This window comes from Phascolarctos cinereus, unplaced genomic scaffold, assembly GCF_003287225.1.
Source record: "Phascolarctos cinereus isolate Bilbo 61053 unplaced genomic scaffold, phaCin_HiC Scaffold_5;HRSCAF=322, whole genome shotgun sequence".
NCBI lineage: Eukaryota > Metazoa > Chordata > Mammalia > Diprotodontia > Phascolarctidae > Phascolarctos > Phascolarctos cinereus.
Genome location: NW_027555958.1, coordinates 218030381 through 218057786, shown reverse-complemented (window position 1 = coordinate 218057786; position 27406 = coordinate 218030381). Strand labels below are relative to the sequence as shown.

Sequence of the window (27406 nt, the reverse complement as noted above, 5' to 3'; positions counted from 1 at the left end):
AGTGATCTTGGTCCATCCCTGTCCTTTACCTGACCTCATGATTTGCCTAGTTTAATTTATAACAGGGCTTTGTGCATGTCCAGATCACCTAAGATAGAGATATCAATATGAGTTGCTTTTAGACAAGCAAGAAAGGCCTGAGAAGGATGTGAGCCCAGTAAGGGCTTTGGACTTGGAATGTGGTGGGACCATGCTGTGTAGGAACTAAGTTGTGAACCTCATACCCTCTCTTCCCCACAGACTAAAGGGATTTAAAGGAGGATTATGCACCCCCAAATGTTGGGGGAAATGTTTGCATATTTGCTTTTGCTGTGTCTTTGAGTAAAGCTTAATCTTATTGTTAAATTGCCAAATGAAAATGAAGTTCCAGGGTTCTTCTAAAATTGACCCCCATATTCTGTGGGGCTTGAGCCAATAGCAGAGACTTAAACCTCCCAATCCCCTTTAAGGGTGCTGGAAAACCATGAGGGTGGGGTGAAATGTAGTACACCTTACCTTCAGGCCATGGGGACCAGAGTAATCACTGTTACACATTATTTGTTCAATCAGCTAAGAGGCAAATATTCAAGCCTCCTTGGGACATTTACAAACAATTTATTTATCAAGGCTGCTAATTTGCCATTTTTACATTTATGCTTCCACTGACTGCAACCCAGTCATCACCAAGTGGACTCTATCTCTGTCTTTCTGTTATTGTCTCTGTTATTCTCTCTCTCTCTCTCTCTCTCTCTCTCTCTCTCTCTCTCTCTCTCTCTCTGTCTCTCTCTCTCTCTCTGTCTCTCTCTGTCTCTCTCTCTCTCTCTCTCTGTCTCTCTCTGTCTCTCTCTCTCTATCTATCTATCTATCTCAGAAGCCACAAGCTCACGCTTTCAGCCACATGGAGTGAAGTACAACCCTACTTGACCCTCCATGGTGTTCTGAGAGTCATCCTGGCACTCCAAAGGCAACAGGAAGAAGATGCCTGAAGAACAGGAATTGCCTCTTTAATATATTCACAAAATTCTAGCCAATTAAAAGACTTTCTCATCACCACACTACACGAACCCCTGAGTCATCATAGTTAGCCAGAAGCAGCCAAATGATATCTGTACAAGCTATGAAATTGGGGTGGGAGGGGGCAGGTGGGAAAGGGACTGGGAGCAAAGGTCCCTCCATCACACATATCTGGAAGTAAGTCTATTTACTTGCCTGGAATTCTAGGTAAGCACGCCCCATAGAGGCCCTAAGGGAACACCACACTTCAACTGTCTAACAAACATGGCTTGCTAAAAGAAACTGTTTTAGGAATCTCTTTGATAAGTTGAAAAACTTCCATATAAAGCAATGGGTTTAATGAAGGGTGTCAAATTTATGCCATCCAAAGATAGGTTAAAGGGAGAGGGACATTTACAGTGAAGAAAAGACTCAGGGAGACATGTGATCACTGCCAAGTATTTAAGGGACTTCCACATAGAAGATGAATTAGCCTTGTTCTGATTGATCCCATGGGGCAGAGCTAAAGGACCTAACCATGGGAGCTGCAAAGAATGTAAAGGAAAACTTCCTAACTAAAGTTATCCCAACCTTCCCTCTTCCAAACTTCCCAATTGCTGCTAAGGGTACCACCATCGTTCCAATCATCCAAGTTCCCCAACTCAATGTCATCCTCAATTCCCCAATGGCACTCATTCCACAAATCCAATCTCTTGCCACTTCACTGCCACCACCTTGGTACAGGCCCTCATCATCTCATGCCTGTAAGATGCAGTAGCTTTCTAGCTGGTCTCCCTGTCTCAAATCTCTCCCCACTCCAAGCCATCCTCTATCAGCTGTCAAATTGCTCTTCCTAAAGTTCAGATCTAACCACACGACTCTCCTATTTGATAAATACCTCCAGAATTAAATACAAAATTCTCCATTTTATAAACCCTTCACAACCTGGCATCGCCTTTCCATTCCAGTTTTTTTTTTTAACTTCACTCCCCTCCATAAACTCTCTCCAATGACACTGGCTTTCTTCCTTATGCTCAAACAGGATACATCATCCCCTCATTATGCACTTTCATTGGCTGTCTGCTATATCTGGAATGGTCTTCCTTCACACCTCTGCCTCCTGACTTCTCTGCCTTCCTTAAAGATTCAGCTTGTTGAAGAAGCTTTTCCTGGTCCCCTTACACACACACACACACACACACACACACACACACACCCTGCTAGTTCTTACCCTCTTAGACCACCTCCCATTTACACTCACATACATACATATATGCAAGTGTGTGTATAAGTATATCTGTATGCATGTGTGTGTATAGTGTGCACACAGTTGTTTGTATATTATCTTCCCCATTAGAATGTGAGCTCCTGAAGGCAAGTACCATGTTTTTGCCTTTCTCTGAATCCTCAGATCTTAGCACAGTGCCTGGCACACAGTTCACACTTAATAAATGCTTGTCTGACTGATTAACAGAAGTTAAATGATCAGTCTTGGGAAGCGATGCGTTCCCCCTTCACTGAAGGTCGTCAAGTGGAAGCCAGATAACCATTCATCTGACACATTATTTGGGAGATTCTTGGTCAGGTGAAGTTGTCATCTGAGGTCCTTTGAAACTGTGAGCTTCTGGGTAAGATCCAGGGCCAAACGGTTCATCAAGTTAGAGGGAGGAAAGACTTTTCCATCGAACCCAGCAAACTGCCTCTGGTGGCTGAGGGCTCTGGGTTCTACTCCCATTAGGAAGTCAGAAGATGAATCAGCAATCTGACAACCTGAAAAGTCTCAGATGGCTCAGCTTCCCCTTCCCCCACTGTACCTGAAATTCTGAAATTTACAAATAACCTTCTATGACCCTCTGCTGCGGAAACATAGATTGAGGTGCTTTGTTAGAAAATGTAACATGTTTTTCATATGTGCACCTAGAACCCGGCAAAGGGAGCTGGGGATTTACTGTCACACTGCCACCTTGCGACAGGTGCAGGAATTACATGCACCCGGTGATTGAAAAAAGGCAATGCTCAGTAGTGGGGACATTTTGAGCAAGGACCAGTCTTTGTGAGGTTTGTCTTTCCTTTCCCCTTCCCATCTCATGACATCCCTTCAGATCACTGGAACACCTTAATGCCTTAAATGAGCTTCCTAAATCACTACTCTACAGATTTGGTCCCAAAAAGGAAGAACAAAAAGGCATCTCCCCTTCACTACAGAGGTAAGGAACTATGGGTTTGGAATACTACATACACTGTCAGACTTTTTTTATATATTAACTATAGCTATATAGATAAATAATTAGTTATATATACATATATGTGTATAGTTAGCTAGTTCATTTTGCTGAATTTTTTTCTCTTTTTTAATTCTTTGTTATGAGGGATGGCTCTCTCATTGGGAGTGGGAGGAGATGTAGAGGAAGGGATACACTGGGAAACGTAGGTGATGTAAAAACAAAAGATATTAATAAAATTATTTTTTAAAAAAGAAATCTTTTGTTTTTCATCAAAAATCTCTCAATGTAGTCAGAAAGAGAGAACAATAAATAGGATATACCAGAGAGAGTGAGAACTAGAGGCAAGTAGGTGACACTGTAGATAGAAATCCAGCCTCAGACCCCTATTGGCTTCATGACCTGAGAAAGTCACTTAACCTCTCTCTCAGTTTCCTCAACTGTAAAATGGAGATAAATAATAACTCTTGCCTCCTAGAATTGTTGTAAGGCTCAAATGGAGAGAATATTTGTAAAAGCCCTTAGCACAGTGCCTGGCATGTAGTAGGTGCTATATAAATGGTTATTCCCTACCATCTGTTCTTTCCTCCCTCTTTCCCTCCCCTAGTCTTAACTCCCATAAAGGACACTTAAGCGGTGCAGTGGTTAGAGTGTTGGCCTGGAGTTCAAATCTGACTTCATACACTTACTAGCTATGTGGCCTTAGGCAAGTCACTTAACCTCTGTTTGCTTCAGTTTCTTTAACTATAAAATTGGGATCATAATAGCCACTACCTCCCAGGAGTATTGTGAGGATCAAATGAGGTAATATAATCAATATAATCAAATCAATGTAATCAAAAAGCATTTTGCACAGTTGCTGGCACCTAAGCATTTAATAAATGCTTATATCCTTCCTTCCATATGACCTCTGAACTTTAGTCTCTAACATGGTCTTCTCTCTGTAAAATGGTCCTAATATGTGCTCCTTCCTAGAGACGTGTGGGCGTTTTATGAAATGATGGGGTTGTACAGAACTTTGAATCCTTTGGTAATACTTATCCTGTAAGTATACACTCCTAATCAAAAATGAACACATCAAATATGTTTTTAAGTAATAATATTTTATTATATTAGTTCTTTTATCTCTTGACATATTAGTTTTACTTCTGAAATAGATATATTTATATAAGCTTTGAATCATAAATATATGGACAGTTTCTTTAAAAACAGACATAAACATACTTTAAACATATTTAAGATTGAATAATATGCCTTCTGTTTCCTCCTGCCCACTGGCGGAATTTTTGCGCTTTATCCTTACTTTAAAATGAGGGAATGAAGCATGTTGTAGCATTATAAATAGAGCCAAAGGAACAGGGATGGGAAGGGATTATAACATGAGGGGAACTGGCTTCTGAAATAAAGGACAAAAGAAGCTAGGGTCTTCTCAGGAACATCCTTCACTCATTTTCAAAGTGCACTTAACAATATGGTATCCTGGGTAAACTTAAATATAACTCTGGAATATTTCAGAATCAAGTTGTGTTCCCTGAGGAGCCCCAAAGCGGCCTTCTCCTATAGAAGAGAGTTTTTAGAATTGTGCCCAGGTCAGATTGAATGTCTTAAGGACGAGAGTTAGTTTGGGTATGAAAGTTGTGTGGCTGAGGGGCCTGTTCTTGGGGAAGAATGTAAATTTCAGCTTCCCCAACCAAAGAGAGGGGCAGGTCTCAAGCAACAGAGCGGGTGATGGGGGTAACACAGGTACAGCCCACAGTCACCAGTATCTTCTCTAGTCGGAAGGTAGGGGAGCAGCTCTGTGCTGGCTGTCTCCGGAGAACCAAGACTTCTTGCTGGATGGGAACTGAATTTTTCCCATTCTCTTCTCGCCCCTCAGCGTTGATGCAACCTGAGTACCGGCACCTGGCCTCTGCAATCTCGGAGGGGAATCTGTTGGGGTCTTTGGTGATGCTGTGGGAGAAATGCACATAGCAGAAAGGTAAGCTCAGATGGAGTCAGAAAGGAAAGGTGACTGATGTCTGGGCCTGGCAGTGACCTCTTGCCCTCGCCTACCTAAAAAGTGGGCATTACTCATAAGTCTCCCAAACATTCATCTTTACGGCTTTCTGCTGACTGTGGGCTCCAGCCCACAAAATAATACTGAATTTAGTGATGCCAATTACAAGAGAAACTGTCAACCACAAGGTCTCCGAGACCTGGCACGTCTCCCTTAACAAGATGCATCAGGGCATGGTGTTCTCACGAACACAGTTCCGACATCTTCTTTCTGACCTGGCTGCCTCTCTGTGGGCTGGTCCCAGTGGGAGAGGAAGAGCAGCATTTACTGTCAAAAACCAATAAAGCCTTCTCAAAGTCAATGGATCTTGTGCCCAGCCCCTCCAGTTTCACAAGAGTTTTCTTCATTCCTCCATGCTTCCTATTCCAACCTCCAGGAGACACTCAGGTAGTGAAGTAGAATTCAGTTATATAAACCAGCAGAAAAAAAAGCATTCATAGAGAATGCTCCATAGACCCTGCCTATTATATTTTTGTTTGTTGACTTTAAAAAAAATTATTGTGAGCTTTTGATTTCACATCACCCACATTTCCCTGTCTTCATTGTATACTTTAAACAGCAATACACAAGCCAGTACAGTAGAAAGAGCACTGGTTATGGAGTCAGGGGACTGGGGTTCAAATCCTGACTTTGATGCTTTCTACTCATATTACCTTAGACAAACCATTTAACTTCCCTAAACCTAGATTTCTCATTTGTAAACCAAATGAGTTAGGTAGCTAGGTGGCATAGTGGATAGAGTGCTAGGCTTAAAGTCAGGTAGACTCATCTTTGTGAGTTCAAATCCAGCCTCAGACACTTACGTGTTCCTAGATAAATCACTTAACCCTGTTTGCCTCAGTTTCCTCATCTGTAAAATGAGCTAGAGAAGGAAATGGCAAACCACTCCAGTAGCTTTGCTAAGAAAACCCCAAATGGGGTCATGAAGAGTCAGACAAGACTGAAAATGACAGAACAACAAAAATCAAGTGGGTTAGAATAGGTGTGGAAGCAATATCAATTACAGTACATTGTGAGAGGTAGCAATATGCCATAGTAGATACAGGGTTGGCTTTGGAACAAAGAAGACCTGGGTTTGAGCCCTAGCTCTAAAGCATAAATAATTGTGTGGCTGTGAGCACTAAAATCACTTAACTCCTCAGGACCCACAGGCAACTCTAAAATGATAAGCCTCAGAGATCTGCATTGGTGATGGGAATTTCCTACACAGATGAAATCTCAGGTCTAGACCAACTCACTTGTATGCAATGCTTTCAGATTCTCCAAGTGCTTTACTCACAATGACCCTTATGAGGTAGGCAGGGCAAGTATGAACAGCCCCATTTTACAGATGGGTCACAGAGGTGAAGTGACTTTTTTAAAAAATGCTTATTCATATACATGTAGTCTCCTTCCCCTCTGCAGTAGGATGTAAGCTCCCTAAGGGCAGGGACAGTTTTATTTTTATCTTTTGTGCCAACATTCTAGGTGCTTAATAAATGCTTGTCAATTGACTGTTTGATTACTTATAGCCTCACAGATAATAAGAGATGGAGCCAGGACTGCAGCCCATTTTCCCTTGCTTAAGGTCCAATGCTTTTTCCTCTATCCTTCCTGTTTTGATTTAAAAGTCCCTTTGCTTCCATCACCAAGAGGCAATCAATGAAGAACCAAATTGTGCAAAGTAGGCAGTAATGTTAAATGAGAATTTGAAAATAAGATTGTAGATGAACATCCCACCTTTCAACTAAAAGATCTCTATTGTAAGGGAAATGGGAGTAACAGTGTCAGCTGAACAGCAACTGTTGTCTACGCTGGAATCAGGAAAATCTGCTACCTTGTAGTGAATCATAGGATTATCATAAAATCACAAAAGTTTTGATTTAGTGAAGACTTAGAGATCATCTAGTCCAATCCCCTCATTTTACAAATGGGGAAACTGAGGCTTAAGAAGGTGAATGTCTTGCAAGAGGTCACACAACTGGCTAGCGGTGGGGCTAAAACCCAGGTTTCCTTATTCCCTTACAATCTGCTGCTTTACTGCCTCTCTTAATAGTATCACCAAACAGATAATCAAGCAGCATCTGCAGGGAGAATATGCAGAAAAAATAGAGTAAGAACAGAGGGTCCGCAGAAGTTGAGCAGGTTGAGGGAGACTGTTCATCCCAGGCTCCCTGGACAACACTGAATGGCAGGTATGCCATGCCCCACCCAGCCCCACGAACAAGCCACTGCTGCCTAGAGCGCGCTTGTCACATCTGTATTATATGTATCTTCCCTCTGTCCCAAATGGTGCCATGGAAGGAGAACTGTATTTGGAGTCAGAGGACATAGGTTCAAATCTTGACTGTGCTGCTTATCAGTGGGACCACGGTGCTTGAGTTCCCTCAGCTGTCAAATAAGAGCATTTGATGAGATGACCTCAAAGGTCCCTTCCAGCTCTAAACCAAGGATCTTAATGTCTTTCTTTCTCTGACCCAACCACCCTAATCACTCCACTGTGTATTCCCTCCCCCCTATCACGTCATAAGCCAAGAAAGCATTTGTTGACCATGTGCCAAGAGAATTGACAAAAACTGTCAAGCTCAGAGCACCTGGCATAAATCTGACCATGGTTGCCCTCCAGGTCATCTTTACCCCATCCCTTTTGTCATTGCAAACTATCTCCCCTTTGCCCTCCCAGGAAATGTATTGCCCATTTCCTAAGTCTCTGGGGCAGTACTGGGCCTGGAGGCAGGAAGACCTGAATTCAAATCCAGCCTCAGGCACTAGCTGTGTGACCCTGGGCACATCATTTCACTTTTATTTGCCTCAATATCTTTAATTCTAAAATGAGGATAATAATAGCACCTACCTCCCAGGGTGGTTATGAGGATCAAATGAGACATTATTTGTAAGCACTTAAAAATGCTTATTTTCTTCCTTAAATAAAACTGAACCATCCTAAATTATGGGTAGAGAATGACCAAACATGCTATGCTTTCTTAGTAAAGGCTTTACCCTATTCCTGGCTCTCTTTTAGATCTTTTTTTCCCTACCTATTCCTCTAGTATTTAAAGACTGGAAGGGATCTTTCTAGTCTTCTTGTCTCTAGGCAGGATGGTACACCACCCCTGGCCAGGAGTCATCTATCCTGCAGCAAGACAGTGTGGTTCAGTAGAAAGTCCCCTGGAATGAGGTCAAGAGATCCAGGAATTTTGTTGGAGTCCCAACTTTTAAAACTTCCTAATTATCTTGCTTTAAACAAGTCCCTTCATCTGTCAAATAAGAAAGTCAAATTGCATAATCTTGACAGTCCTAACAACTCAGTCTATGAATTAGATTTAGAAATAGAGGGGCTTAGAGGTTACTGAAGTCCAGTCCTTTCATTTTATATTGCAATTGTTGTGTTCTGAGTCACGCAGGTGATACGGGACAGATAAAGAATTCAAACCCATGTCTTCTGATTCCAAATTCAGTGATCTTTCCTCTCAAGGAAATCTCTCTGGATCCCATTCCAGTTTGTCTTTACTGGTGGTTTTCCCCTATACTGACCGATGTTCTTCCTGCTAAGATAGAAAAGCATTTCCTACTACTGTTCTACAGTCAATGAAGATGAACTGCTCTTCACTCACTAATATGACTGAAGATTGTCACTAGATTTTGGATTAAATCATTTTAAAACCTTAACTTGATTCCTTAAGCCTTTTCCCATTTTATAAATCCTTAATCACTTATGTTGCTCTTTGACACATAATGCCATTCTTGTCCAAAGCAGTAAGGAGAACATACAATCATCAGAAAAGCCCATGACCCTACTTCTATGAAGAATGATCCTTACTTGTAATCCCAAGGAGATATGGAGCGGTTCTGGAAGGTATGTGCCAAGTGGATGGCCTGTTGTTGGTTGACAATGCGGATGTCAACCTTCACACTGTTGTTCTCCAAGGAAGGACAATTATTACCCTTCTGGGAAATTGCTCCTCTTTTTGTAATTTTCCAAGCTCCCACACTCCCAAGGAGAATAAGCCCCAGCACCACCAGCAGCGATAATTCAAACTGAAAGAGAGAGAAGGATATACTTGGTTATAGGCTCCACCTCCCTTTCAAGAAATTCAGCATACTCAAGTTAAAGGAGTAGAGTTCAATAAAATGGAAATAACAATGCCTTCTTCCATTCATGTGGCAGCCAAGTTATGATGCAAAGAGAAAAATCCAAAATTATCAGCCTGCCATTTATGGTCCTCTGCTACCTAACCCCTACTGACCTTTCCAGCTTGATCTCCCACTAGATTTCTCCAGACAACTGGTCTATTTGTCATCCTTCATATATTTTTTGTATTGTCCCACCTCCTTGCTTTGCTTTCTTCCTGGAATATCTTCCACTTCCCACCTCAGTCTATAAAATGCTATCTAGAATTAGTACCCATGATAATCCTATGTAGAAGTCATCTCTACTTCCTTTGAATTCATGTAACACCTCTCACCTTTCTTTTCCTCAAAGCACCTAGCCTTAAATATAGAAGGTGCTCAATAAATATTAGATGGGTGGATGGATGGGTGAATAAATGAATGAATCATGATACAGTGAAAAGGTTATTAGATTTGAAGTCAGGAAAAGTTTATTCCAATCCCAGCTTTATCTGTGCAAATATGAGTCCTTTAATTTCTCTGGGTCTCAGTTTCTTCATCTGTAAAATGAAGGGATTGGACTAGATCATTTATGAGGCCTCTTTCAGATCTAAAATTCTATGCATCTCTGAAGTCCCTACTTCCTTCAATATTTTAAGTTTCTGTGACTTTTTCAGTTTGGGTTCTTCCTCCAACAATACAGAATGCAAGCTTTCTATGGCTTAGTAGCTAGTCTACATGAGTGGCTAAATTCATTATCCTCTGACCCATCTTGGTTTTGCTCCTCTCTAAACTCAGCCAGGCTGGTCCATATATGACAGACATACATTTCATCACCAGGTTTATATTCAAAGCCTTTGCAGCTTGGGAGAGTTGGCAGACCTCACTTTGTGGGATACACCCTGAGGGATGTTCTGTCATAGTGGTGAGAGTGCTGGATTTGGACTCAAGACCTAGGTTCTAATCTTGCCTCAGACATTTAATAGCTGTATGACCTTGGGCATGTCACCTAACCTGAGTCTGAGTTCCCTCATCTTTAAAATAGGGGCAGCTAGGTGGTGCAGTGGATAGAGCTCTTGCCTTGGAGTCAGAAGGACCTGAGTTCAAATCCAGCTTCAGACACTTGATACTTACAACCAGTATGACTCTGGGCAAGTCACTTAGCCCCAACTGCCTCACCAAAAAAAAAGGGGAAAAAAACATAAAATAGAAATAATAATTGTATCTGATTCATAGTATTATCATGAAGATCAAATGAGATGATATCTATAAAGTGTTTGGTAAACCTTAAATGCTGTATAAATGTCAGCTATACTTGTTGAGGATCCAGAGTCACCTCTATATCATGATAAAGAGTTGGAAGAAACCTTTTGTGAAAGATACTATTAATAATACCCTAATCACAATTAGAATTAATAATAATAATAATATCATATACCTGTAGAGTACTTTAGGCTTTTACAAAAGGTTTTCACATCTAACCTTTTTCTTTGATCAATCAATCAAAATGCATTTATTAAGTACCTACTATGTACCAGGCACTAGAGATACAAGTGCAAAGAATGAAACGATCCATACTCAAAAAAAAAATTACATTTCTAATGGTTGTTCACATCATTGTGAGAAGAGGGTGGTTATTATTACACCATTTTACCATAAAAGGAACCTAGAGCTCAAAGAGATGAAATGGCTGGAACCAGCTGGAATTAAGCTATGTATTTTCACACACCTTCCAACTACTCTCCCTTCCAGGAGCTTGCTGGAACTATAGCCAACACAGCTCCTAAGCTATAGTACAAAGAATAGAACCAGAGCTCCTCATGGCTAGTACAGCAGAGTGCTCTGTCCATTCATTGTAATTATTATTAACCACATGATATCATTCGATATTTGGAAACTGGACTCTGGACTGCAGTACTTTGAACCATCACATATATAACAGAATAGCATGCAGTTTAAGTTATGTGGGTGATTTCTTATCTAGAAATCAGACAGGGTTTGAAATCAACTCCGATAGCTTTTACCAAGAAACCCTGAGTGCAAAACTTGAGACTGGTGGTTTATGTAAATTGAAGTGATTCAGCTATTTGTTTTCTGAAGAACTCAAACAATTTATATATAGGGATGTTCCTTCTACCCTCCACGAAGCATAGGAATGGATATTTATCTCCATCATGCAAATGGAACAACTGAAGTGTGAGAAAGAGTACATTAATGATAATCATAGCTTACATTTACATAGTGCTTTAAGGTCTGTAAAGCTCTTTACATAGATTATTTCATGATTCTCACACAATCCTGTGAGTTGTGTGCTATCATCCAACTATAAACTATAAATATATATTCCATTTTACAGATGAGAAAAGTGAGGCTCAGAAAAGTTAAATGGCTTGCTCAGACTCTCGTAGCTGGTGTCTGAGGCAGCATTTTAACCCAGGTCTTCCTGACTTCCAACTCTATCATTTTATGCATTGTGCCATACTGTCTTTCTAAGGGGAGATGACAACAAGGTCTTTATTTGATCGAGGGTCAGAATTTTGGCCTTCCAAAAGAGAATTGAGGTATTTCTCTGCTAAACCATGCAATAATTCAATTTCATTCAGCATCTACTATGTGATAGGCACTGTGCTGCGTATTAAGGGTACAAAGACAAAAACAGTCCCTGTCTTCAGGAAGCTCACAATCTACTAGTTAAGTACATTATCCAGGGAACAGATAGCAATGGACATCACCATGGGAACTGTCCTGGACTATCTTTGTAAAGGTTATTCAACCTGCCTGTAGGATTTTTGTTTCTAACCATATTCTTTTGTCTCTGGTACTGGCAATACTTCTACCTGACAGTCAAACTTGAATAGTCTCTAATAATTGAGGGTGCAATGAGCCACAAAGGATAAATTTGTCTGACAGATTTTCTGATGCTTTCCACATAGTGGATTTAAATTCAAAAGCATTATTGTCCTTGACCCCTTATTTTTAATGTAAATACTGTTCTTTCTACAAGATACAGGCTATTTTAAAGACAATCTACAAAAAAAATCTGCAAAAGTAGAAAAACACATCATATATACCACTACTAGCATTAACTATGGGCAGCTAAGTGGTACAGTAGATAGAGTGCTGGCCCTGGAATCAGGAAGACCTGAGTTCAAATCTGGCCTCAGATACTTACTAGTTATATTGCCCTGGGCAAGTCACTTAATCCTGTTTGCCTCAGTTTCCTCCTCTGTGAAATGAGCTAGAGAAGGAGATGGCAAATCATTCCAATATCTTTGCCAAAAAAACCCCAAAAACCTAAATGGGGGTCACAAAGTGTTGGACATGATTGAAATGACTCAACAACACACCATTAAATGTGGTCACAGGGGCAGCTAGGTGGTGCAGGAGATAGAGCACTGGCCCTGAAGTCAGGAGGACCCGAGTTCAAATCTGGCTTCAGACCAAACACTTGACACTTACTAGCTGTGTGACCCTGGGCAAGTCACTTAACCCCAACTGCCTAAAAAAAAAAGTCACATTCATGATGTCATGCTATTCTAGGAAGTATATTCTCCTTCTCAGTGCAGCAACCCACTCCAAAAGAAGGTGCTGGATTGTGTAGAGCTTTCAATTTGGAGTTTGGTTCAAGTCCCAAATCATTTCCTAAGAATGTGGCTTTATGCAAGTCTCTTGTGTCTCTGAGACTCAATTTCCTCAGCTATAAAATGGGGAAGGGGAGAATTATATGTGAGCTACCTACTTCTCAGGCCTAGCAATCCAATCAGATAATGTATGGAAAGGACATAGTAATAATAACTCACATCTCCTATAGCACCTTAAGGTTTACAATATACCTTCTTCCTCACAATCATTCTGTAAAGAAGGTGGTACACATATTAAGACCATCTTACAGATGAGGAAACTGAAGCTCAGAATCTGTAAGTAGTTTGCTCGCGGTCACCCAGCTTGACAGTATTAAGCTAGAGATCAAATCCATCTCCTGTCACCTGAGTCAAGTGCTCTCCCTGATGCACCACGTTCAACGTGAGCCACCAAGTCAACACTGAAGCTACAGAGGAAGATAGGGTGCAGAAATTCCTGGAGATCCGAGCTAATGGAAGAGCCCTCCCATCACTGAGGACCACTTCACTTTCAGTAGCATTAGCAGCCTATCCCACCAAGGGCAACAGGAAGATGCTGAAACATCCCTACCACCTATCACAAAGAGCAAAGGTCTTCCTCCTGAAGGAGCTGTCCAAAGTGCAAGGCTGAGGAGTCCCAAGTCTTTAGGCCATGGCTATTCCCACTTCTCTCTGATGTTTCATGCTGAGCATGTATCCAATCAGATGTGAATTTTAGAACCAAATTACTGTGGGTAGGTGCAAAAGTGAAACAAAATCATGTGTAACTGGTTTTCTGAGAGCTGAATTTAGAGTAAGGACAACTAGATTTAAAACTACTTTACTAGCTGCATGACCATAAGCAAGAAAATAGTCTGTTTTCTCCTTTGTTAAATGGGCATAATAATACACCATTTTCCTCATGGAGTCATTTTTAGAAAAGCACTTTGTTAGCTTTAAAATACTACAGAAGTATATATGTGCTATTTTTCTTATTTCATAGCCCAGAGCCACCCAGACATGTGTATCCTACCACTCCTGGCACTGAATTAGGACAATTGCCTATGAGTGATAAAAATTAATAAAATTTCACACTGTATATTTTTACAAAATCCTCTCACTTAACAGTATTTCCTGTGATTCTCTCAACATGCAAGGTAACTATTACAAGTATTGATTTCTCTCTTTTAATGATGATGAAACAGATTCAGAAAAGTCAATAAATTATTCAATGTCATATGGCTGAAAGTGATCTAAGCTTTTTAATTTTTTACTCCCAGGCAGTGCCCTTCCCGTAATACCTCACCTTATGGCTATCCTTTTTTCTATTCTCCCCGTAACAACAACCTGATCAAATATTACTACTACTAATAATAATAATCATAACAATATAGAAATAACTCATTTTCCTACAATGCTGTGAAATTTTTAAAACACCCTCCTCCTAACAGCCACGTGGAGTGGGTTGTTCAGGTATTATTCTGCCCATTTTGCAGATAAGCTAGCAAGTGGCAAAGCAAAATCTGTTATAATCTTTTAATGAAGAGAAAAGTCTAGATCAAACTTCATCCCATAGAGCTCAGCTTTACTGACTATGAGGAGGAAACTACAATACTCACCATCCTTGTGCCCTTCTGGAAAACCATAGTGGTTCTTCTCTGATGGCCAAACTAGTGTGTTTGAAGCACCTGGGTGGTGTATGTATGTGTATGTGTGTGTGTGTGTGTGTGTATGTGTTGTATCCTTCATAGTACCTGCTTCTTTTATAGTGGCTCTAAAGTAATCGCTGCCCCTATTTCCACTAGCCCACTAGGCTGATTTTTGTCTTAGAGCTGTGGTTAACTTGGAGTTGATGACTAAGGTTTTTTTTTTCAATTCTACTTTCTGAGGGGTGGAAAAGGGAGACTTGAAAGGAAAGGTATGACAGCAGAATGCTCAAATCTTTAATCACCACCCCCACTTCCACCTTCAGTATCTCACGCTATAATGGACTCCTGAAATGTCTGATTAACTGCAGAGATGACCCAAGCTCCAGATTGCTGCTTTCTTTTCTTTATTTACATAAATCAACTCTTTCCACACACTCTCCGCTCTATTTTCTTATCTTCAGGAGACATGCAAATGTTAAATGTGCATCAAGTCAGTGGCTGAACCAGAAACAGGACTCAGACCTTTCTGGGCTTCATTTCATGGTCCACCTCAATAAATTCTGATTTTAATTCAATGGACAGAGTACAGGTACACTCAATAAAACTGGGTTACTGTATCAATAGCTTAACTGCTGCTATGTGAAGGAATTGGTCCTGAAAAGTAGGGTAGCATAGTAGATAGTACTTTGGGGTTGGTATCAAGAACTGTGTTCAGATCCTACCTATGACACTTAACTAGCTCTGTGACTGTGGGCAAATCATTCGATTTTTCTAAGTTTTGATTTCCTCCCCTTAAAATGGGGATAATAATACTCATAGCATCCCTATCACAGGGTTGTTATGAGACTCAAGTGGGATAATGAATATAGAGCTCTTTGAACATTTTAAAGCACTAAATAAAGGTCAGTTATTATTATGGTATGAAATGTTTTCTAAGATGACATGATGCTTCAAGGTTTCTAAGTCTGTTAAAGTAATAATTTATTAAAGTTACCTGCAACAGATAGGAAGGACTGTGGGTACAGGACATTTAATGTTTGTGACACTAAGTCAGTATGTTGGTCAGTTTTGCAGAATCACTTTTTCCCCCTCTCCTCTTATTTTATTATATCTTACAGGAGATGGCTCTGGGTAGGGAAGGGAAGAAGGATATTGGAAACGAAGGTGATGCAAAAACAAAAGATACTAGTAAAAATTAAAACCGAGAAAAGGCGGGGGGTGGTGGGGGGGGAGGAGATAGTTAAATGAGTCACTTAAGGTCCCAAAGATAATAAGTATATCTAGAGGAGGCATTTGAACTCAGATCCTTTGACTCCAGCGACAGAACTCTTGTCCCTATACCATGCACTTCCCAGCTGGGTCAGGAACAATGTTTTCAAGTTTGTTTTGTATTCACAGTCCCACTCACCCACCCCCACTGCATCACGCCAGTGATAATGCTCATTGAATTCAGTTGAGTCTCCCAGGACCATCTATCATCCATCACCTGATGCTCCTCCTCTCTAACAAGAACTATGCCTGATTAAGGTGGAAAATACTACAAGCTATTTTGAAAAAAGGGGAACAGGTTCACACCAACTCCCCAACAATAGAACCTACTAACCCTATAAGAGGGGAAAGAAATGTACTGCCCTTTGTGAAAACAACAGTACTGGTTTCTTGTGACCAAAATATGTATCTGTGGGATGATCTATTAGGGGTCAGTGAGCAGTTTGTGGCCATAGCGTGTGGTTTTTCCTCAGTGCAAAACAAATTGACCTATAAGATCATGGAACTCAAGATGTAATCAATACCACATTATAACCGATTGAGCTAAAGTGCCCAGACCAAATCATGGCAGCTGGTTTCTTATGACCCGTATCCCACATCATCATTCGGTTCAAGGGATGGTCTAAGCTGTTCTATTGTTTCTGAACCATCCTGGGAGCTATCTAGGGGTGTGTTGCTATATATTTAACAACCGGCTTTCTGAAAAGAAGAAAATGTATACATGACAACATACTTTTAAGTTTAGTCTGAATATTAACATTTTCCCCTTCACTTTCTTAAGTCTAGAAATCAACACAACAATAAAATTCAGCCCTGAATTGGCTGATTACCAAAGTGTAAATGCTCACACTGAAAATTTAACAATCAGCCCTCATAAGCCTGTTCAAGTTGGTTGGGGCACGGCATGGGAGGGATCCAGCACTAACATAAGGATTTAGGAGTATAAAGAAGTTTTTGTGATTATATTTTATAGGCAGAATTATGAAGCAGCTTTCCAATCAAGTCTAGATATAAACCAGGGCTAGATTAAGTGGTTATTTATAACACTTAAAGAGTAGTGACAAAGGTAAAAATAAATTATACCCTTGCCTTTTCTTTAAAAGCTTGCTTTTTTAATATTGGGCATTGACCCAGTACTCTGCATTTTCTTGCTTGACCAAGGCATTTTTATTATTTACATAAAGGAAGAACTGATTGAACCACGGACGTGCAAATAGCTATCATGGCCATGGTCTTCATGTGAACTGAGTAAGACTGAAAAATTTGTAGTTTTACAAATGGATTGAGAAGACAAAGAACAAAAGGGGGGTGGGACAGAGTTGAAAAATATAATTCTGGGAAGAAGGAGGCACTAAGTTAGATGACTGGTAAAGATATAGTTGATGGGAGCATGGTGACCAAGTTGGGATTAGAACATTCTAAGAACAAGAATTGCAAGCTAAGCAGGTGTTCTTTCGTATTATGCCATAAGGAATAAAGAAAAGAACAATTTCACTGAAACCTGGGAACACTAATGAACTAATGTAGAGTGAAGTGAGCAGAATAAGGGCAATGATTTCTCCAGCAGCAATACCATACAACAACAACTCACAAAGCCATAAGAACTCTGATTAACAAAATGAACAATCCTGATTCCAGAGGATTGATGGTGAAGCACACTATCTGCCTCCTGACAGAGAGATGAGGGTCTCAGAGACAGAATCAGACATACATTTTTTAACGTGATCAATATGAGAATTTGCTTTACTTGACTATACATATTTGTTACTTAGCTTTGTTTTTCTTTCTTTTGTCCCCCAATGGTGAGGAGATAGGAGGAAGAGGAAATACGTTTTTGCTCATTGAAAAAAAAATTAATAAAAGCATACTATTGGCTCTTTTTTTTTCTTCTGTTTTGTTTTCTTTCCTCTTTCTTGTGGTTCCTCCTGTTGGTTCTAACTCTTCCTTACAACATGACTGATGTGAAAATATGTTTAATAGGAATGTAAGCCTATATCAGATTGCACACTGTCTTGGGAAGGGAAGTGAGGAGGGAGGGGGAGAAAAATTTAAAACTCAAAAGCTTATGGAAGTGATTGTTGACAACTAAAAATAAATTAATTTTAAAAAGGAAAAAAATTAAATAAAACCAGACAGACAAACAAAAATAATGCCACCTCCTGAAAGAAAGGTAGACTAAATATGCAGAATGAGATATATTTTTTGGACATGGCCATTGTGAGGATTTGTTTTACTTGATTATGTATATTTGCAATGAAAATTTCATTTTTTCCCTCTTTTTTAGTGGGGAGGGAGAGATGTAAAGATGAAGAGAAAATAATTATTAATTTTTTAAAAAGAAAAATGACCCTGCTTTAACATACTTCAATGATTATCCAGCTTTGCTTAAAAACCTTCAATAAGGTGAAACATGTTACCTCATGTAGCAATCCATTCCATTTCTGCATAACTCTCATTTTTGGAAAGGTTTTTTTTTCCTTGCTTCAAACCTAAATTTGCCTCTCTGCATCTTGCACCTACTACTCCTATCTCTGTTTTGGAAGATTTTCAAATATTAAAAGATAGCTATTTCTTCCCCTAAGTCAGGGGTGTTCTGGTAAATGTTTAACAATCAACCCTTGGAGGGAGTGGAGAAAGTACACAGTGCATACTTTTAAGCTTAATCTTCATTATTAACATTTTCTCCATCACTTTCTTTATCTAGAAAATCAGCAAAACAATAAATCAAGCTGGGATTCGTGTGTTTGCCAATTTCCAAGGTGTGTAAATGCTCACACTGAATATTTAGCAATTGGCTGTCTCCAACCAGTTTGAGCTGACTACAGCATAGCCCTCTCTAGTCTCCTCTCCAGTCTAAACACCCCCATCCTGATATGGCATGAATTCAAGGCCCTTTACTATCCTGGTAGACCAAAGATTCTGATGGAAAAGAGCAGAAAAAGTATAGAGGAAGTTTCTAGCAATAGGCTAGGTCAGTTCTGTTGGATCCATGCCTTGGATTAGGACACTAATGAAATCAGAAACAAGAGCTACATCAAATATAACTAAACCAAGTGCTACCCTTGGAGGGCAGATCATGGATCAGAACTGTCAATAGGACTTCTCTTTAAGACCCCATTTGTGCCTGATGCAATCCCTAGACACAATTGGCAGCTCCATATACATATATATATATACACATATACATATTATATATATATATACACATATACATATTATATATATATATACACATACATACATATACATATTATATATATATATACACATACATACATATACATATTATATATATACATATACATATAGACATACATATAGACAGAGAGAGATAGATATATAGATGATATAGATATAGATATAGATATAGATATAGATATAGATATAGATATAGATATAGATAGATATAGATATAGATATAGATAGATATAGATGTAGATATATGATATAGATATAGATATAGATATAGATATAGATATAGATATAGATACACATATAGACAGAGAGAGATATAGATGATATAGATATAGATACAGATATAGATATAGATATAGATGTAGATGTAGATGTAGATATAGATATAGATATACATATAGATATAGATATAGATACACATATAGACAGAGAGAGATATAGATGATATAGATATAGATACAGATATAGATATAGATATAGATGTAGGTGTAGATATAGATATAGATATAGATATAGATATAGATATAGATATAGATATAGATATAGATGTAGATATAGATATAGATGATATAGATATAGATATAGATACACATATAGACAGAGAGAGAGATATAGATGATATAGATATAGATACAGATATAGATATAGATATAGATATAGATATAGATATAGATATAGATATAGATATAGATGTAGATGTAGATGTAGATGTAAGATGTAGATGTAGATGTAGATGTAGATGTAGATGTAGATGTAGATATAGATATAGATATAGATATAGATATAGATATAGATATAGATATAGATATAGATATAGATATAGATATAGATATAGATATAGATATAGATATAGATATAGATATAGATAGATATAGATAGATATGAGTGACACAGTAAAGAGCCACACTGCCACTGGCCTACCAGAAATTCCCATCATTGCCATCAGTCTGTCAGATGAGACAACAAAAGTTGGAAGCACTCTTTCCAAAAGGCCACTAGTGAAAGAATTTCTCTGTAGAAGTAGCCTGATACAGTGGCTAGAGCACCAACCTAAAAGTATAGAAGACCTGGGTTCAAGTTGTTTCCGGTACATGTTGATTGTTTAACTCTATTGCCCCAGACAATTCCATGAGACTATAAATTGTAAAGCAGTTATTAAAATGAATTCATAGAGAGGTGTCTTCCTTAATTAGGAGTTCCCTTCTTCAATGAAATCATAGATTAAACCCAAAGGGAAAAAAAATGTTACCTAATGAGGAAGGGTACTCCCTGATTTGGGTTGTGAAGAGGAGACTTCTGATAACCTTCTACCCATTCATGCAAATCATCCTTGGAAGACACAGTGAACCTGATATGTAGGTGATGAGTGACAGAATGGGTAAGGAAAAATGATGGAGGTCTATTGACAATAGAGACAACTAGAGATAACATAAAAACATCAGGCCTAAGAGGGCCAAGCTTAGGGATTGGGTATCTGGGCAGACACATGAAGGGAGAGGGCAGGAAGAAAGATGAATGAGCAAGCATGGGCATTTGCCAAAGACAATTTTTTTTTTTAGGCAACTGGGGTTAAGTGACTTGCCCAGGGTCACATAGCTAGTAAGTGTCAAGTGTTTGGTCTGAGGCTGGATTTGAACTCAGGTCCTCCAGACTTCAGGGCCAGTGCTCTATCCACTGTGCCACCTAGCTGCCCCATCAAAGACAATCTTCTCCTGCTTCATTATTGTCCCTTGAAGACATCTTGATAATTATGGCAATAGCCAGGTGGTAATATTGGAGGGGTTAGATGGTGACTGGGGTTAGGGTACATTAAAAGATAAAGCCCATAGAGCCAAGACTGGAGACTGGAAGGCACCTTGGTTGGATAACTGGAGTTGTGTTTCCTGCCTGATGTCCTTACTTAAGGAATTCCAGCTTAATTCCTGCTTCTAAATCACAGGATCATAGGTTTAGAACTGGAAGGGACCTCAGAGACTGACTAATTCAACACCCCTCATTTTATAGATGAAGAAATAGGGCCAGAGAGGTGAAACAACATGCCTGAAGTCACACAGCTAGTAAGTGGAAAAGAATAGATTGGACCATGGTCCTCTGACTTCTACCTAGTCTAAGCCACACGGTCTCTCATGATCAAATCCCATTATTCTCTTTTGACCTTGATCCTGGCAACTGATTGAGAACATACCAGAAGAGGGGATTGAGCCATCCACACTAGAAGAAGACATACCACAGCCCTCAACAGCTAGAACCCTGAAAGGAAAATGTAGCTAGTCTTTTTTCTCGGGGAACCAATTCTTCAGCCTGAACAGGAGTTGGGACAAGGATTCCCTGGAGTCTATAAGGCTCCATAAATAGAATCTGTTTTTATTTATACCTGAAACAAAGTATTGAGAAACAAAGATCACTGAAATCAAGAAGGGGCAAGACATTGGGATCTAGAATCCCAGATCCTTACTCATAACCACTGATCTATATCCAGGAGACCTAAGATCAAACATTCCTGACCCCAAAACCTGCTAGCCTCTGTCATGTGCATGCATGAAAAGTTAGAATGTCAGTTCCTTAAAAACGGGGACTGTTTCACCTTTGCCTTTGAAACACCAATCTGTGCCTTTCATAGAATGAGTGACTTAATATGGATTGGATTAGATTGCATTAGATTGCATTGAATTGGGAACTATATTTTGAATGGAGTCCACTGTCAGCATAACTCCAATTTTAGGCCATCATAAAATCTGGGAGGTGCAAAGGAGGTGCTGTTTGACCTACATAACCACAAGCTGAGATAAACTCTACCACAATATCTCTTTCATGCGATGTCTCCCTGACTCAGCAACAAGAACTGATTTCTGCTACTTGGGGCGGATTCTATTAGTCAGTTTGGGGCAAAGTGAAGTCAATGATTCTATGAATCGATGGCCGTGGGGAAAACCCAGATTCACTTCTGCCAAACCCTGTCTTATTTTCCAGGAGCTCCACACCTCCAAAAAAGAAAAGATGCCATTTTTTTTTCTCAGCTTGTTTCCACCAGGGTAATATCAGAATTTAGGATCAGCATTTTTCAGTCCTGTACTTTCCCTCCTTGTGACCATTACTGACAACTAGCCAAGCTAGCTTGGAGAAACATAACAACAATATTATATTACCTTTATAAAATACTTTAAAATGTACAGTGCACTTATGTTACAGAGAACATAGGTTACCTCATCTGAGCATCAGCAGACACGTGCAACAGGGATTATTGACACCATTTCATAGATGAAGAAGTAGGCACAGAAAGAGTAGCCAATTTATTCATGGTCACGCAACTGATAATTATCAGAGATTTGATAATTATCAGAATTATGATAATTATCAGGATTGTAGAACTTCCCTATCTTGGAGTCCCATGCTATATCAACCACGCTATGTTGCTTCTCAGGAGTAGCTGACCAAGTAGGTACTCCTTGTGAGTTACAAAGATTATTTTGTTTTAGGTAGCACACTGGACCCAAGTGAACCATCAATCCATTGCTACCAAATCCTTAGCCTGGCATTCAAGGCCTTCTACAATCTGTACCACAAACTACGTTCCCAACCACCTCATGCCTCCATTTCCTCACCTCCCATTCACTTCTCAGTCCCTTACAATCTGGCTTCCAAATAAGTGTGGGCAGGCTCTGTACCCTTCTATCTCACTCCACAGTTTCTTCTTCTTTATCTCATCTCCCTTCTTTTGCTCCTATGGATCCAATGATAAAATGAAGAGGGGAGAGACTGTAGAGTGAAAATAGGGCAGAGAGAACTGGATAGAGCCACTTGAGGCAACTGGCATTCAGAAGGGACCTGGACATTTGAAAGTGGTCTACATATTCCTCTGCACTCCAGTCCCATGTTTCCATCTTGACCTCAGCATGTCCAAAACTGACCTCATTATGTTTCCCTGCAAAACCATCCCTCCTCCAAACTTCCCCATTGCTGTGAATGGTAACACCATCCATTTACCTTTCAATGACCAGATTCACAACATTGGGGTCATCCTTGACTCCTCCCCCTCCCTCATCATTCATATCCAATCAATTCTTAAGTCTTGCTGATTCTTCCTCCACAGCCTATTCCACATTCTTCCCCTTCTCTTCACTCAAATAGCCTCTACTTTAGTTCAAGCCCTCATTCTCTCCCACCTGAACTAGTACAATAGCCTCCTAATTGATCTGACTCCACTCTTTTTTCTCTCCAATCCATTTTCACACTACTGCCAAATTCATATTCCCAAAACAAGGCTTAACCGGATCACTCTCTGATCAAAAGCTTCAATGCCTCCCTGTTGACTTAGGATAAAACACAAAATCCTCTCCCTGTCATTAAAGGCTCTCCACAATCTGCCTCAACTTCATTTCTAGTCTTATTTCAAGCTCATTCCCCATCTAGACTGCACTTTTGACTCTCTGGCCTTTCTTTACCAAACCACAGAAACTTCTTCAGCCCGGAAGTTCACCTTATCCCTAGACTTCTCACTCTGGAACTCTACCCCTATGGCTGACTCCTCTGATTAGCTGATTCTTTCCAGAACCTCCATTTTCAGGAGGATACCCAAGTCAGCCATGTCTTTTACCTGATTCTTTGGACTTTCTCTACTATGCCTCCATGTGAATAACTCCCTTCCTCCCCATCCTACCTCACTCCCATCCAGAGCTTCCTTTTACCTTCCCCCATTAGAATATAAGCTGCTTGAGGGCAGGGACTATCTTTCTTTCCACTTGTATTTGTATTCCTAGTGCCTAGCACAGTAGTGCCTGACTTATAAGTGCTTAATAAATGCCTGATATTTCTTTCTTTCTTTCATGGACTTTACATTCCAGTCAAACCTGCCTGCAAGCTGTTCCCTGCCCATGACAATCTACAGTCAGCTCTGTGACTTTGTACAAGTGGATCCCATGTCAGAAATGCATTCCTCTCCTCAGCTCTACCTTGTAGAATCCCTGGGTTCCTGCAAAGTGTGTCTGAAAGGCTACATCCCACATAAGATTTTCCCAGTTCCCTCCTGATATCACATATTTATTTACTTGGTTACGTGATCCATCCTTGAAGTAAAAAGTAATCTCTTTGAGGACAGGAACTGTTTCATTTTTGTCTTTGTATGGCTAGAGTCTAGCACAGGGCCCTAGCACACCTGAGTTGCTTAATGAATGCTTGCTGAATTCAACTGAATTTCTAAGGTCCTCTTCATTGTTTGTGCATATGAATAATTAGCCCTCTTGAAATTATGTATATCCTTGGACGATTTCATCATTGTCTTTGTTTTCCCAGGCACCTGATACAGTATGTAGCATGTTGTGTATGCTTAATAAATGTTTTTTGAGTTTAATTGAATTGAATCAAATATTTGAGTCTATGTGGTACAGTAGAGTCAGAGGGTGGACTTGGAATCTGGTGATGTGGATTTTAATCTTAGTTACTTAAACTCACTAGGCCTCAGTTTCCACATCTATAAAGTGAGAGAATTGAACTACATAGGGTATAGAGTCTAAAGTGATTATAGTATAATCTCCAGTTACTCCACTTTTTGAACTCTATGCTTCAATCAGACCAGATATATGGTGTAGTAGAATACTGGGCCTTAAAGTGAGAAAGACTTGAGTTCAAATCTAATCTCAGATACTAGCCATGTGATCTTGGGGCAAGTCAGTTAACCCCTGTCTGCCTCAGTTTCCTCAACTGTAAAACAAGGATAATAATATCACCTACCTCACAGGTTTATTGTGAGGCTCAAACGAGATACTATTTATAAAGCACTTAGCACATTGCCCCGCCCATGGTAGGTACTTAATAAATGCTTGTTTCCTTCCTTTACTTTTCCCATAGCAGACCTTACTTTTTCCTGTCCATATACTTTTGCTAATACTTTCTTCCAAAAGAATAGATGATATGCTTATCAAATTTATAGATGACAAAAAGCTGCCAAGGATAGCTAACACATTGGGTGGCAAGATCTCAAAAAGTCACAACAGGTTAGAACAATGAGACAAATCTAAAAGCTGAATTTTAAAAGGGATAAATGTAGATTTCTACATGGCCTAAAAAAGCTAAAAGTCAGTTGCACCTAATAAGCCAAACTTATTAGCTGTGTGACCTTGGGCAAGTCATTTAACCTTTTTGCCTCAGTTTCCTCATCTATAAAATGGAGATAATGATAGTACCTACCTCCCAGGGTTATTGTGGGGATCAAATGAGACAATGTTTGGTAAAACACTTAGGACAGTGCCTGGCACATAGTAGGTGCTATATAAATGCTTATTATTATCATTTTAATAACTGCATGAATAATAGGATTTTGTGTCTCTTCCTCTACCAACAACTTCATGAACATCAAAAGGTCCTGGAAAGTCAATTAGTGCTAGCTACCAGAGCAGTTTCAGTAGCAGCCCAATAGCAAGCTTGGATTTTTTGTTTGTTTTTTGTTTTTTTGTTTTTGCTAGGCAATGGGTCACACAGAAACTATTTTGACTTCAGGTTCTCTTGACTCTAGGTCCAACACTCTGACCACTGCACCACCTAGCTTATGGAGGATGTATTGGAGAGGGGAGAGTCTAGCAGCAAAGAGATCAATTAGGTTACTAAAGGTTATTGCAGTAGACCAGATGAGAGGTAATGAGATTGTGAATTAGGGAGCTGTCTGCTTAAGTGGAGAGAAAGAACTGGATGAGCAATATATTGTGAAGGTAGACTAGATCATCATTAGCAACTTATGTGATGTAAAGGGAGAAGGAAAAGAGTAAAGGATTTCAAATGGATTATGGTGGTATACTCAATAGAAATCAATTAAATGTTGATTTAATTCTGGCCAGGCTGAGTCTGAGATGCCTTCAGGACATTTAGTCTAGACTATGAAATATAGTTTAAGAGAAGCCCATTGAGTTAGTATATCAGGAGATTAGAATTGAATGAATGATGAATAAGTAAAGAAAATTTATTAAGCACTCATTATATGTCAGGCACTGTGCTTGGCACAGGAGATACGTATACAAAAGGGAGATAGCCCCTCAAGAAGCCTATAGGAGGCCTTTTTTTAATAGAAGAGAACATACATAGGATAATAGTGGCCAAGGAAGAGTGTTCTATTCTGAGAAGTCACAGAGATGGCAACTGTACATATGGAGAAACTAATTGGTACAGCTGACATGTCTTTTCCAGAAGCAATGGTGGGTGTTGTTGTTCAGTTCTTTCAGTTGTATCTGACTCTTTATAACCCCATTTAGGGTTTTCTTGACAAAGGTACTAGAGTGGTTTGCCATTTCCTTCTCCAACTCATTTTACAGATAAGGAACCAAGGCAAGCAGGGTTAAGTGATTTGCCCAAGGTCACACAGCTAGTAAGTGTCTGAGACCACATTTGAACTCAAGAAGATAAATCTTCCTGACTTCAGACATGGCATTCTATCTACTTCATCACCTAGCTGCCCCTAGGAGCAATGGCAGTATTGACTTGATTTTAGTTCCAGAACAAGAAGGAAGTACAGTCATGCATGGAGGCAATATGGTGGATAGAAATATGGCTGGGATGAATCATGGTCAGGTCCTATACTAGATAAAAATATAACATTCAGGACATCATAGCTTCAGGGCAGCTTCTAGGCATGGTCTCTAGAACAAAATCTCTTGAGATAATCAAAGGTATTCTGGGGTATTGGGGGGAAAGTTTGAGAGATAATGTGTTATAGTAGAAACTGTACAGGCTTTTAAGTCAGAGGCCTTGCCTGGGTTGGGGTCCCAGGTTTGTCAACCTGTGTTACCTAGAGCAAGTCTCTAAATCTTTCTGTAAAAGTAGATAAATGGGCAAAGAATATGAAAAAAATACTTCTCAAAAGAAGAATTGAAAATTGTAAACATATGAAAGAATGCTCCAAATCACTAATAATAAAGGGAATTGAAATAAAAACATCTTTGAGGTTTGACTTTACATGCTGTAACCTGGCAAAGATGACAAAAGACAGGAATAGTTGAAGGAGTTGTAGGAAGATATGTTCCCTAGGACAGTGTTGGTAAAGCTGTGAATCAGTACAACCTCTTTGGAAAACAAGTTGAAATTGTGTAAAGTGACTAAAAGGTCCATATCCTTTGACCCAAAGATTTCATTACTAGGTGTATACCCAAAGGAAGCCATTGACAGAAAGTTCTTATATACACCAAAATATTTATAACAGCACTTTTTGTGATATCAAAGAATTAGAAATCAGGAAGATTTGCATTGATCAGAGAATAGCTAAACAAGTTGTGCTGGATGAAATGAATACACAGAAGAATGGAAAAATCTACTTGAACTGATGTAGAGGGAAGTAAACAGAGCCAAGAAAACAGTATATAAACAAAATACAAT

The 27406-nt window shown here is 39.5% G+C and overlaps 1 protein-coding gene across 1 annotated transcript; it reads right to left on the bottom strand.

Annotated features, from left to right (window-relative positions):
• Positions 1–4398: 4398 nt before the first annotated feature.
• On the bottom strand, positions 4399–14656 carry IL17F (interleukin 17F). The gene is made up of 3 exons (XM_020993831.2): positions 14558–14656; positions 9050–9267; positions 4399–5144 (listed from the first exon to the last, which is right to left on the bottom strand). Exons 1-3 carry the CDS (start codon positions 14582–14584, stop codon positions 4904–4906), a joined length of 486 nt encoding a protein of 161 aa, XP_020849490.1. The 5' UTR covers positions 14585–14656; the 3' UTR covers positions 4399–4903.
• Positions 14657–27406: the final 12750 nt, after the last annotated feature.